The sequence below is a fragment of the Ochotona princeps genome, chromosome 20, assembly GCF_030435755.1.
Source record: "Ochotona princeps isolate mOchPri1 chromosome 20, mOchPri1.hap1, whole genome shotgun sequence".
In the NCBI taxonomy this organism is placed as follows: Eukaryota; Metazoa; Chordata; class Mammalia; order Lagomorpha; family Ochotonidae; genus Ochotona; species Ochotona princeps.
In genome coordinates, this window is record NC_080851.1 from 9,997,458 (window position 1) to 10,010,899 (window position 13,442).

Consider the following 13,442-nt stretch of genomic DNA (forward strand, 5'->3'; position numbering starts at 1 on the left):
AGACAGAGCCAGCAGAGTATCAGCCCAGTCAATTAAAAGCTCCAACATACCATCAGCAAAAATTTACATCATTAACTCCATTTACTTCTAATTCCATCCCTAATTCTCACTGTTTTGTCCTTGGTGGTGGTATACACGCCTACGAAGAAGATTGCTACTTTGCTTCCTAGACACATTTAGGGAGCTAAAACATGCACAGGAGAGCATTAAATATTTTATAGACAGACCTGAAAAGCTGCAGAGGCTTTCATCTAGAAATTTGCTAGTTGAAAACATAGGTCTTGGATCTTAAAAAAAAAACAAAACAAACAAACAAACAAAAAACCCACAAAACTGGCAGGACTGAGACTAGACATCATTCCTGGGGAAAGAAGATTAGGCTCTTAAATAATTTCAATATCATAAGCAAGTGGGCCTCCAATGGAAAACCCCAGATAAAAAGACACCTTTTCTATGCTTCTGCCACTCCGGAGTTGACCCCAGAAAGCAGGTGTAATGGATAATGTGATTTTTTCATTGACTCCATATTCTATATATAAACAGTTATTTTCAGCTCGACCTTGTAAACGAAGTAGAAGCTCCTGGACATTTCTGTTTTTCCATACATCTCCACTTTGCCACCAGGAATTGATATCAGGTGTCTTTTCACAGCATTGATCAATTTTTCCTTTGTGAACAAGTCTGTTCGTATTGTTACCTTTTCCAAGGAAGAAATATGCAATGGGTTGCTTGGTACGAAACATATGTTTGTATTGCCCCCTGAAGGAGTTCTCCAACGACTGAGCGTACTTTTCCATTTGTTTAGAATCTTGATCTAGTTGTTGGTTTTCTGGCCAGAATAAAAGAAAGGCCAGGAAATAGGGTTCTGAAAACCTGCAAGTCAGTCCTACTTGTTGCAAAATTTCTCGAATCTGATCTTTCAGTTTTTTAATTGGCTTCACAAACCTGGAGTTAGGTTTAATGCACGAGAGAATGATGTTGGCCAAGATGAAATTCTGCTTTTCCTTTGGTTGGATTTTCTCATTACTTTTATCAAAGAGAAAAGTATATTGAGTCACTATATGTTCCATGGTGCTTACTGCATCTTCTTGACTTTTGACAAGATATTCCAGGAGCCCAGAGAATTTGTCTGCTTTTAAAGCTGCCAGGCCTCTTCTGTACTCCTCTACTTGAAGTGGCAAACTAAGCTTTGATCCGAGACCTTTGTTTGAGTTCTCCACTGAGGGACCAAATATATCTATATACTTTTTAAAATACATAGCCACTTTTCTCCGAGTTCTAGCCTCTTCATTTTGCTTAATGTTGTTCCTCGGTTTTAGAAGGACAAAGTAGTCGTCAAAAAAATCAAAGGACTTTTTCAAAGAAGATTGCAAGTTGGTCAGATAAGGAATGAAGTTCTTGAGAGTGGCTTTAAATTTATTGTCTGAGTCCCCTGGGATATCAGCATTTCCTGAGACAAAATTGACCATATCTTTTCTAGATAGTTCATTTGTTTTGTCAAAAAAAGGAATGAGCTGGAGAATCTGGATTGTGAGGAATCCAACTTCTATCTCTCCCTGGTAACCAGCTATGTTGTAAGTGTCATACCTCCTCTTGGACGTCTGGCACCACCGTTCTTGCCCCTCGTTCTGTTTGTCTTCACTTTGCCGTTGGGATTCCTTGAACGCGTCCGAGGCATGTACTGCTAAACGCAAAAGTTCCGTTAGCTCCTCAGCGGATATGTGCTTGCCTTTTGCCTTATCCTCTATACACCATCTTAGTTTATTTTTGTAAACCTGACCCACTGTGTCTGAGATATAAGAATTGAAGGGTTCAATAGTTTTTGCTTCTTGTGCCCAATGCAGAGCGTTGCCGAAGTCCTTCTCTTTGATGTAGAAATGTCTAGCTAAGGCCTGGCAAATGAACGCATTTTTGTTGAACCGCTGGATACTTATTTCTAACACCTTTTGAACTGCTTGATTGCCTTCTTCTTTATGTAAGGCTTCAATGAACGGAGAGAACTGATTTCCTGTGTCATCTTCATGCTCATTCCGTTGTCTTATAAGCAACAATGTCTGCACATCTTGCAAAAATTTATTTTTCCCAATCCCAGTTTCATAAAACAAATTTTCTGTTAGCATATCCAGCATCATCTGACTCTTCCCCAAGCGATAGCTGTTCTTCAGTTCTTCCAGGGAGAGGCTGGCAATCAGAGGGTGAATGACACGCACCCCACAGTAGACCCCACATTCGATCACCTCGGTCCTGATGAGAATTGTTGAATATGTGCCCATCTTTTCTTCCAGTTTCTCTGTTCCCCAGAAAGCTTTCTTATTTGCTATTCCCAAGAAGTTTTCACACTGTGACAGTGAAATGGTGGTATCAGGCACGTAGGAATTCAGAAGAGCCAGAAAAGAGAAGAGCTTGGCCTCCTTGGTGGAAGGGTCCTGCCCTTTCAAGATATTCCTCACCACATTTTCAATGTATTCTTTCTTAAAATTTTCTTTCATGATCATGAAAGAGTAAAAATCTTCAAAGTTCTCGTATTCGGTTTTTATGTTTTCCAATTTAAACTCAAAAGCTCTCTGTTCTTTGGGAGACAGTTGGTGCATGAGGGCAATGCTGTCTGGGAACTTGGCACTTTTTTCAGGGTTTTGTGATCTCATGCAGTTTAGGATGATCACAAGTGGTTTTTCATATCGAATGTGCTTGTCAGCCACAGCTGACTGAATGGAGGACTGCAGCAGGAAGACGTTGTCCTGTTCCTCAAAGTCGTCAACAAGCAGTAGTACAGGCAAGTACTCCTGATTGTTAGTTTTGCCATATGTTATTAAGTTGGTCACCTGTTTTCCAATTTCAGAAAAATCCAATGTCTTATTTTTCAATACAGCACATCTGAATTTCTCCCTTAGTTCCCAGAGAACATTCATCGCCAAGGTGGTGCCCCCACAGCCGGGATGGTGATACAGGTGGATAATTTTGACACTTACCGGCCTGGAAGAATCTGCCCAGTCTTGAATCATTCTTTCAAGTTTTTCATATTTATCCCTTTTGACAAATGCTGAAGAATAGTTTTTGGAAGAAAAATAGAAATTCCACCATGAAACTTTGCCGCCTCGATAGAAAGCTTTCTCTTTTGATGCCCTGAATTCCTGGAATTTCTTTTTGTCCTTGTCCTGCTCTAAAAGGGTGCCTTCACATTCGTTTACACAAAGAATATCCAGAGAAGTCATGGTGTCTTCTTCCTTCTTCAGGAGCACAGTAGATGAACCGCTAGAGGGCAGAAGTCTATTTGAGGACTGAGTCACAGATTTCAGTTTCAGAATTGTGCCATTTATTTCTTGAAGACTCAAAGTGGAGATACACTGGTTCGAAAGTTCATCTTGCTGCTTTGTTAATCTTACTTCAAGTAGATCTTTCCATCCTTGACATATTTTTGGATGCACACACATACATAGTATATTTTCCATCCCTTTGAGATCTTGGTAGAATGCACAGAAAGTTTCAATGAGGGGATCCCTTGGGTCATCCACAGGAGAAAGTAGTAAAAATACTACCAAAACCTTCCCTCTTGGCATGATCTCTTCATGTGTAAGAAAGGAGATCAGTTTCCTGACTTCGGAAGCTCTTTCTCTCTGCCAGGAAATTGGATCCAAGGGTTTATATTTTTCACTGTTAAGGTCTGACCGGCCGTTACAGAAAATCCAGCTGGGTTGCTGGTAGAGATTCAGATTGGCAATCATGTCCTCTCGTGTGTTTTTCCCATCTATGTATTGACTTGGAAAGTGAAGATTTGCTAGTCTGTTTTCTTTGAAAGCTTTGACTGCTCCGTTGCTCTCAGATTCAGGATCAAACTCCAAAACAGCAAACCATTTAAGTTCCCTCAGGAAATCCAAATACTGTATTTGACTCGGATGACACTTGTTTGTTACAAGAATGTACCAATCATAGTAGGAATTATCTAACAAATCCCGATTTCCTGTTAGCAGTTCAACCAACCTCAGTCCTTCATTATTATTATTATTTGTTTTAGCCATGGGATTGTCTTCTGCCTCTTTCCTAGACTCTGCTAGCGTTTTTAAATTTAATTTAAACATTTTGAAGTCTGTTTTATTTTTCATCATGTTTTTATTGCTGGCCCCATCTCGCACAAAGACTGAGAACTCTGAACTCTGTTTCCATGTTTTGTTGTTGCAAATTTGCTTTTTAATCCGGAAATAGTCCTGTCCACATACAGAGTAATGTGGAATGACATCTACCTCGATAACAAATCTGTCAGACACAGTATCATCCGGCAGTAAAACTTCTACAAATCTTGGTCCTTGAATGCAAGTCTTTGCTTGTTGAACCTGATGCTCTTCAAAATACTTACCTATCATCCTGTCAAAGTGGTCAATGAGAGCATTTTTGGTAATATTGGCGAGTTTCACGCCAACAATTTGCCCGTGGGGTTTGTCTTTAACTCCAAAATGAATGGTGCCATTGGTACGTGAATTCATACAAGCTGAAGCAAATTCAAAAACTTCATTGCTGAATTTCATCTTCACATCCTCTTCTGTGGCCTTTTCTGTATTTGTAAGGGCTTTGAATTCATGTATTGGATCAATGAGGTTGTGTGGTCCTGTTTCAGGCTGGAGAATAAAATTGGATTTATATCTCCATAATTCATCAAATCTATTAAAAGGATGTGTTCTGCAGGATGGCTCTATGGGTGGTGGTGTTTCTTTTGTGTCTCCTCTTTGCTCTTCCATGAGCTCATTTGTTAGTGACTTAGAATCCTTCTCAACTGGGCTCATGGCAGAGGCCTTAGCCCCATCTGTGCTCTCTGCTTTCTGTTGGTTTTGCTTTGAAGTATCTCTGTTTTCCTTTTGCACCAATTCTTGTTTCTTATGAGCATATTTATTGCCTTTTTTCTGTAATTCTTTGAATAGTTCTTCTATTTGGATAGCTGGTCCATGCGTTATGCCCATGTCAACAAGATGTGTTTTCTTTAAAAACCTCAAGACTGCTCCATTCACATCTTGTGCCATCAAGGTATCCCTGTGTTTTTTGTCAATCTTATGGCTTTCTAACCACTTGTTTACATCTTCTTTTGTCCAATCTTCTGTATTTTCTGGAAGCTTCAGTTGTGCCATGCTGAGATGTACAAATGGAAAAAGTGAAAGAATTTAGTATTTTTGTAAGTGAAATGTTCAAGCAATCTATTTTAAAAGCATTTCACGAACACATACATGTCCTTCAGAAAGGAAGCCTACTATCTCCCAAGCACCTGCAGACATTTAAATACAAAGTCATAAGTTGATGGTACTGAGAGTGGATGTTTAGTCCAATGATGTTGTTAGGGGGTGTATGTCCTTACCTTACCGAGTCTGGCCTGGTTATTGTCTCATCTGTCTGACTTGACATACAATTCTGCCTCTGCTTGTGCTCCACCGTGCTTTTTCTCCATTTCTAAGATTTATTTTATTTATTTGGAGGACAGAGTTACAGAGTGAGAGGGAGAGACTCCAGAGCAGAGATTATTATTAGACAGAGGACCATAAAATTTTATGGAAGAATAACTTGACAAGATGGCATACCAGTGCTAGAAGTAGTCATTCAGCAAAAAAGTTGCAAAAGTATAAAATAATATTGATAAAACTTTATACTTAAAATGATTCCATAACTGTTGTTGGAGACGTTAATACATTTCTCTCAATAATTGATATGACAACCAGACACAGTAACAGCGAAGATACAGAGAACTTCAACATTACTAATAAACCAGCAGGTTCAAAATCCTAATTATAGAATACTTCATCCAACAACAGTACAGTACCATTCTTTTCAAGTGTTCAGAGAAATCATATCCAAAGTGATCAAACTTCCACCCATTTAAAAGAAGTTAAATCTTACAGGCTATGTTTGCCAACTATAATGAAATTTAATGGAAAAAAAAAAGGAAGTTAAGTGGAAAATCATTAGACACAAAATTATACACTTCTAAATAATTCACGCAGTCAAAATAAAGTATCCACTGAAATAAAAAGAATGCATTGCCATGTAAAAAAAATGGAAACACAACATATCCAGATTTATGGGACATCAGGGAAGCAGTGTAGAAAAGCACAAATTAAGGGCAAAAACCAACTATATTAGAGAAGAAGAGGATTGCAATAGTAATATAAGGTTTTGTCCCAAAAACCTAGAAAAAATGAGCCCAAAGCAAGCAGAAAGAAGAAGAAAAATAAGAGCAGAGCTGACTGAACTGAAAATAGAGAAACACTGGAGAAGATAAGTGAAGATTTGCTTCTTTGGCTTCACCAATAAAACTGACAAACCTCTACAGAACTGACAATAAAAATGCAAAAGACAAATTACTAATAAGAGAAATGAAACCATGACTATGATTTCAATCCCCCAAACACTCAAAAGTACAAAAAGGGAGTACAAGAACAACTTTACACACAAATCACAAAGGAAATGGATCCATTTCTCAAAAAACATGAACTTCCACAACTCATAAATAACCTGCATAGTCCCATGAATTCTAAAAAAAAAAAAAAACCCATAACTTTAGAAATCTCTTTTGGTGCCAGTTTTGCAGAATTCTACCAACCATTTAAAGAGCTAATGATGGGCCCGGCAGCATGGCCTAGCGGCTAAAGTCCTCGCCTTGAAAGCCCCGGGATCCCATATGGGTGCCGGTTCTAATCCCAGCAGCTCCACTTCCCATCCAGCTCTCTGCTTGTGGCCTGGGAAAGCAGTCGAGGACAGCCCAATGCACTGGGACCCTGCACCCGCATGGGAGACCCGGAAGAGGTTCCTGGTTCCCGGCATCGGATCGGCGCTCACCGGCCCGTTGCGGCTCACTTGGGGAGTGAATCATTGGACGGAAGATCTTCCTCTCTGTCTCTCCTCTTCTCTGTATATCCGGCTTTCCAATAATAATAAAATCTTAAAAAAAAAAAAAAAAAGAGCTAATGATGATTCTACACAACCTTTTCCAGCAAACAGAAAGAGAAGAATACTTCCAAATTCATTTCTAAAATACAAAAGATAAAATCATAGTCTCATATCCCTCATGCAGAAAAAACTCTTACTCTATGTAGTCAGTAAATGAAGTCTGTCATATTTTCAGACCTCAGAGGAAAACAAACCACAGGCGTGTCAACAGATGCAGAACATCTGACAAGACCCAACAGACATCCACAAATTCTCAGAAAAAGAGGGCTAACATTGAGCGTGGTAAAGCATCTACTGCAAACCGACAGCTGACATCAACATGATTGGCGAAAGATTGAAACTCTTACCTTATATTGGGAACCAAGGCAAGGATGGCCAGTCACAGCACTTTCATTCAACGTTGTGCTGAAAATTCAAGCCAGTGCAATCAAGCAAGAAGACAAAAAGAGCATAGCCTATGAAAGGGAGGGATGAAGTTGTCTCCACTTTCAGCTGACACGATTATCCAAACAATGCAAACAATGCATAAAAATTATCACAGGACCAACAAACTTCAGGAAACAAGATAATCCTACCAAATTTTTTTTTCCCTTAAATATCAACAAGGACACAAAAACACCCAAATTGAACTCAATTATATTTAGAATCTTTCAAAAAAAAAAAAAAACTCCTGAATTACTTTGGTTGTATAAGCCAGGATAAAGTTAAATAAGCCAGTTGTAAAAATCTAGCAACCTGGTGGGAGGGTTTGGGGAGGGGTGGGGAGAACCCAAGTATCTATGTAATTGTGTCACATAATACAATGTAATTACTGAAGTTAAATAATAACTAATTTAAAAAAATACATGCATCACTTGTAAAAAAAAAAAAAAAACAATACATGCATCACTTGTAAAAAAAAAAAAAAAAAAAGTCTAGCAACCATGTAGACTTCAATGCTGAAAACCACAAAGCACTGAACAACAAAATCAGAGATGAACAAAACAGACATAACATGTTCACAGACTGGGAAGTTCATTCAGTAAGGATGTCAGTTGCTTCCAAATTCTTATATTGATTTCATATCCCTATACCAAGATTCATCATGATGCTTGCTGATAGAGATATTACTAGAAAATTCATTTGGAATAGCAAAGGAAGCACAATAATTCAGATAATTTTTAAAAAATAAAGAATAAAGTGGAATTAGTTTTTCTGAGCTCACTGTATAACTACAGTAAAAGCAGTTATTAATGAACAAAGTAAGGCCTAAGAGGCAGACCCACACAAAAGTCCAATAAATTTCTGACAAAGATGCATGGAAATAGAATAATTGTTTCAACAAATGATACCTGAGTGAATGAACATCCCTGTGAAAACAAACAAGCAAACAAACAAAAAAACCTCATCCTGACCACCTTGTACCTTATTCAAAAATTAACTTAGAATAGGATGTAAAATTAAATATAAAACCAGAGAACTTAGAAAAATATGCAGGAGAAAATATTAATGACGTAGAGTTAGGCAAAGTTCTTAGATTTGACTCCAAATACATGGTCCATTAAAGGAGAAAGTGAAGGATTAAATTTTAGCAAATTAAAAGCTATGTGCTGCAAAAGACTGTACAAAAAAGATTTAAAAACTGTCTATGAGGGCCCGGCAGCGTGGCCTAGCAGCTAAAGTCCTCGCCTTGAACGCCCTGGGATCCCATATGGGCGCCGGTTCTAATCCCAGCAGCTCCACTTCCCATCCAGCTCCCTGCTTGTGGCCTGGGAAAGCAGTCGAGGACGGCCCAAAGCCCTGGGACCTTGCACCCCTGTGGGAGACCCAGAAGAGGTTCCTGGTTCCTGGTTTCAGATCGGCGCGCACCGGCCCCTTGCAGCTCTCTTGGGGAGTGAATCATCGGATGGAAGATCTTCCTCTCTGTCTCTCCTCCTCTCTGTATATCTGACTGTAATAAAATAAATAAATCTTTAAAAAAAAACTGTCTATGAGCAGAGAGCGATTTTGCAAACCAAAAAAGTATTAGCTATAGTAAAGAACTCAAAACTCCAAAAAGCAAACAATCCAACTGGAGAACTGGCTAGCATAGACACAAGGAAGAGAAACTAACGACTTAGAAGCTGGTCAACATGGTTAACCCTCAGAGAAGCGTAAATGAAAATCACAAGAAATGATTACTACAGAGTAATCAGGTGGCTAGGGTAAGGCAGTCACAGCATTCAGCGCTGGGGATGGGCAGGACTCTGTTGACCAGGCAGATGAACTGGCGCACACACGCTGAACACCAGCAGGCTATTTCCTGAGGAATTAGCCACAGGATGACTCAGCAGCTGCACCACTGGGCATCTCTCTCAAAGAAAGGAAAACTTAGAAAAACCTGCACTTGATAGTTTATAGCAGCTCTAGGCACAATAACTCCAAACCGGCAATGAACTATATGTTCTCCAAAAGATGGGTGCTGAAACAAACCGATTTCTGTCCACCCCTTTGACTACGATTCATCAGTAAAAAAGGAGTTAATTATTGGCATGCATAACAACCTGCCCAAATCCACAGGGAATGACACTGAGTGAAAAAGCCTAATTCCCAAATGACATAATCTATATCACTCCATTTTGGCAGCATTATTGAAATGGTAAAATTATAGAAATATGGAACAGATTGCTGGCTACCTGGTGTTAAGGAAGTAGATATAGTTAAAAAAGAACAATGTGAAAAAAATTGTTATGATGCAATTTTTTATGTTTTGAATGTATCAATGTCAATATTTTGGTTGTGACCTTATAGACTGTAGCATTTTGCCAGAAGCTGGATACATTTCAAAGTATCTTATTATTTCTTACAGTGCACGTGAACCATAATTATCTCAAAAACCTAACTGAAAACATAAAACATTCCGATGGCATAATTACAGAGGGAAAATATTTAAAACTGAATAGCAATAAAAAAGATATATCACAATTTATAAGAAAGTATCCACAGTGCTTATAGATTTATATAGACTTCTGTGCTTTTATAAAAATAGAAGAATGAGAAAAATACAAAATATGTATCAATTTAGTAAGCTCAAGACCACATAAGAAATTATGTCAGTTGCTGAAGGATCACTGTTGTTATAATATAGGGGAACACAGCAGGTGAGGGGAGGAATGGCAAGGGTGGAAAACGAAGTTCCTGAGCCTAAGAAACTGTAACAGGAAAATAAAAATTAAAAAAAAAAAAGCAATTCTGAGTCGAAAGATGAAAGGAGGGATGGACGTTTGGCCTGATGTTGCAGTGCTGGTTAAACGCCAGCGTTCCCCTCTGGAGTGCTGGGTTCAGTACCCGTCTCTGGTGCTTGACTTCAGCACCCTGCTAAGGCAGATGCTGGAGGTATGGGTGCGGCTCAGGTAACTGCCGAGGGATCCTGCCACCCCCAGGAAGGACCTGCATGGAGCTGGTACTCGGCTCCTGGCTGCAGCCCTGGCCCAGCCCTGGCGTTTGGGATTGAACCAGTGGTGGGAACTTTCTTGTTCTCTGTGTCTCTGCTTCTTAAAAAGAAAGAAAGAGAGAGAGACAAGAAAGGAGGGGAAAATAAAGCTAAGAGTCATGGAGTTACAATAGAGATGGTTAACAAAGCCCAAAAACATACTCTCTAAGAGTGGGAAGATGGACTCATCCATGGAAAGATTTACCAAAAAAATCCAAGGATTCTTGAAATAGCTTGTGGAAAATTGAATTGAAGCTTGTTTATTTTGGTGCAAAACAAATAAAATGCATGCATAACTTTAAAATAACACATATTATTCAGTAAGCTTTTGAAGTAGCCTTGCAAAAGAGCCGTGACACAAATAAACAATAAAATCAAGCTATAATAGATAGTACAACACACCCACCAGAATGGCTGCAATGAACGACTAAAACAGTGAATGGGTTTGGTGCCAAGGGACTTCTCGTACATTGTGGTGGGAATGTAAATGATTTCAGGCATTCTGAAACACTACATGGCAATTTGTATCAGGTTAAACTCAGCAATTCTAATAAGAAAGATTGAAGTACTGGTGCTGGAAGTCACATAGATTGGCCTTACAACGTCATGTTGAGTGAAGGACACCATTAGAACAGAAAACATATTGTAGGATGCCATTTATGTGAGAGTCAAGAACAGGGGCAATTAGCCTACTGTAGTAGTCGGATGGTTACCCTTTGGTGGGGAGATGTTTTCTGGGAAAGAACAGAAGGAAAATTTTGGTGGGATGAAACTATTTTCTTTGATCTGGTTTGATGAACACATGTAAATATTTTATAGCATTACACTATTGAGACTTCTTTGCCTGTAATGTACTTTATTTAGTTTTATTTTATATTTATTCATTTGAAAGGGAGAGAGAGAGAGAGAGAGAGAGAGAGACTCCACCCACTGGTTGACTCCTCAAGTGCCTGAAATAGACAGGGTTGAGTCAGATCAAAACCATCAACCAGGAACTGATCTGTGGCTGCCACATGGTGGGGCGGGGAGTGCCCCACCTTTCAGGGGGCTCAACAGCAGCAGGCAGGAGCTGCGTCCTGGCTCTGGCTCTGTGATAGGGGGTGCGCGAGGCTCAAATGTTCCTTCAATCAACTAGTGAATTGTGCCGTCCAAAATCCAGGATAAATTAAACAGGTGAATGAAAGAGAAACTTGCTTAGAAAGAAATGAGAATGTGCTGTGAGTCAAGATTAATGACCTATTCAGTGCTGGCTGGCTGTGGTCCTGAAGTGCTACTAGGCATTTGCTACGGCAGCCTAAGATGATAGGATCAAGCCTCTGTTGATGGATACTGATTTTTGCAGTTGTTTAATATCTGATTCCACCTTTTCTAGTAACCATCCCATTTGAGTTACTTTCCTTGTCTCCCTGGACTAGAACCCTCACTCTTCCAGCCCACTGAGCTCACTGCAGTGGCACCAGCTGCATCGCAACACATGAAGTGGGGGCTCCCTCCTGTTGCTGCTGCCGGGGAGGCTCAGGCCCCTGGGGTTTGTAGCCACAGTTCTCACCTGCCATTTCTTGCCTGGGTTTCCCCATCTGCTGGGGTTCCCTTCTGGGGACCACACCCAACCTTTTAGACACCCACCCAATCTTTCAGAACCAGGCATGACAGAGTTTTTATTTTGCCAGAGGCTATTTGGAGATTTTAAAGATCATTTGCAGGCCATATAAAATTGTCAGATATTAGGCTGCTGTAGATTTTTTGAATTTTGAGTAGTCTTACCTTGGCAGGACTAGACCAAATGGTTTCGCAGGCCTTATGCAGCCCAAGGGCCAGACAGTCCCCGCACCTGTGAAATGACGTGTCACAAAGCAGTAATGACCTGGACGGATCACGTCATTCACACCATAAACGTACAGAAGCATAAAGTCAAGCCTCCTGGCAGGCTTAACCCGGTGCGGAGCTGGGTCTGAATGGTTGGCTATAAGAGACCAAGAACCAATGAACTTCCCTCTTTTCCTCTACATCCTATGGATGTCTTGGCCATGACCAAGCAGTTTCCCCTCAAGCTTTTTTCTGTCTACCTAATTTTATTTGGGAGGCAGATTGGGACGAAGGGGAGAGGAGGAGGGAAAGAAAGCACAATGGAGAGTTTCCATCTGCTGGTTCACTCCTCAGATGCCTGCAGGCAGCAGGGTTGAACAGACTCAAAGCCAGGAACCGGGTTCTCCATCCACGGCTCCCACATCGGGAGCAGGCACGGGTCACCTACTGCCTCTCTCGGCTGGAGTCGTGATTCCTGTGCGCTTCAAGAGATGATGTTTGAACCCTTGTTGAAAAGGCCACCCTTGGAGAGTGCATGCAAGAGGAACTATTTCTTTCTGCCAGCTCTTCCAGCATTCCTAGGCATTTCACACAGAAGTCCTCTGCACTTCCCTGGCTTGGCAAGAGATCAGCGCCCAGCCCAGGATCTTCCTCAGGCACATAAGCTGCCATGACTGCAGGGACTTGTTAGTAGTTCACCTGCCTCTCTTTCATTTTCTTTCTGCCTCTGGCGCTGACATCTGAGAGCCATCGGAAAGTCATGCTTTACAAACTGCCTATTCCTAGAGCAGGCGGTGAGCTATCTCGCTGAGCCATGTTAACTCTCCTGTTTCCACCATCTGCTTTCTGAAGATGCTGGTATGGCATCTTCCCTAGGGAGCAGTCACCATTCATTTCCTAACCAACACACAGCAGGAAATAGCCAACAATGTCTTGGTCTCACAGATTATTTTCCGGTTGGGTGTCTATTTCAATTTTCTAACCTCAAACGAAATTTGTTCTCATCAATAAAACGCAGATAGATAATAGTAGCAATAGCAACAGTAGTAATTAATAATAGATGTTGGCCTTACCTGGACTATGTCTCAGATTTCTTCTACCCAAGTGAGGAGGAAACCTCCTTGTTTGATGCAGAAACCATCCGATGTCTGCGTTGTCTTCCTCCTGCTGTGTGAGATTCACACTGACTCGTCTCAGCCCGGTTATAGGGGAAGTTCATTTGCCTGCTACTTTTGCCAGACCAGCCCAGTTCTAAATCAGC

At 40.5% G+C, this 13,442-nt stretch overlaps 1 protein-coding gene across 4 annotated transcripts; it reads right to left on the reverse strand.

Moving 5' to 3' along the window:
* Window positions 1–324: 324 nt before the first annotated feature.
* On the reverse strand, window positions 325–13,442 carry SAMD9 (sterile alpha motif domain containing 9). Of its 4 annotated transcripts, XM_058678136.1 has the most exons (4): window positions 13,255–13,442; window positions 12,140–12,206; window positions 7,272–7,379; window positions 325–5,115 (listed from the first exon to the last, which is right to left on the reverse strand). In XM_058678136.1, the coding sequence occupies exon 4, from the start codon at window positions 5,112–5,114 to the stop codon at window positions 384–386; it is 4,731 nt and encodes a 1,576-aa protein (XP_058534119.1). In that variant the 5' UTR covers window position 5,115; window positions 7,272–7,379; window positions 12,140–12,206; window positions 13,255–13,442; the 3' UTR covers window positions 325–383. The 4 variants fall into 4 exon arrangements, with proteins under 4 accessions (XP_058534119.1, XP_058534120.1, XP_058534118.1 ...); XM_058678137.1 differs by lacking the exon at window positions 12,140–12,206; XM_058678135.1 differs by lacking the exon at window positions 7,272–7,379.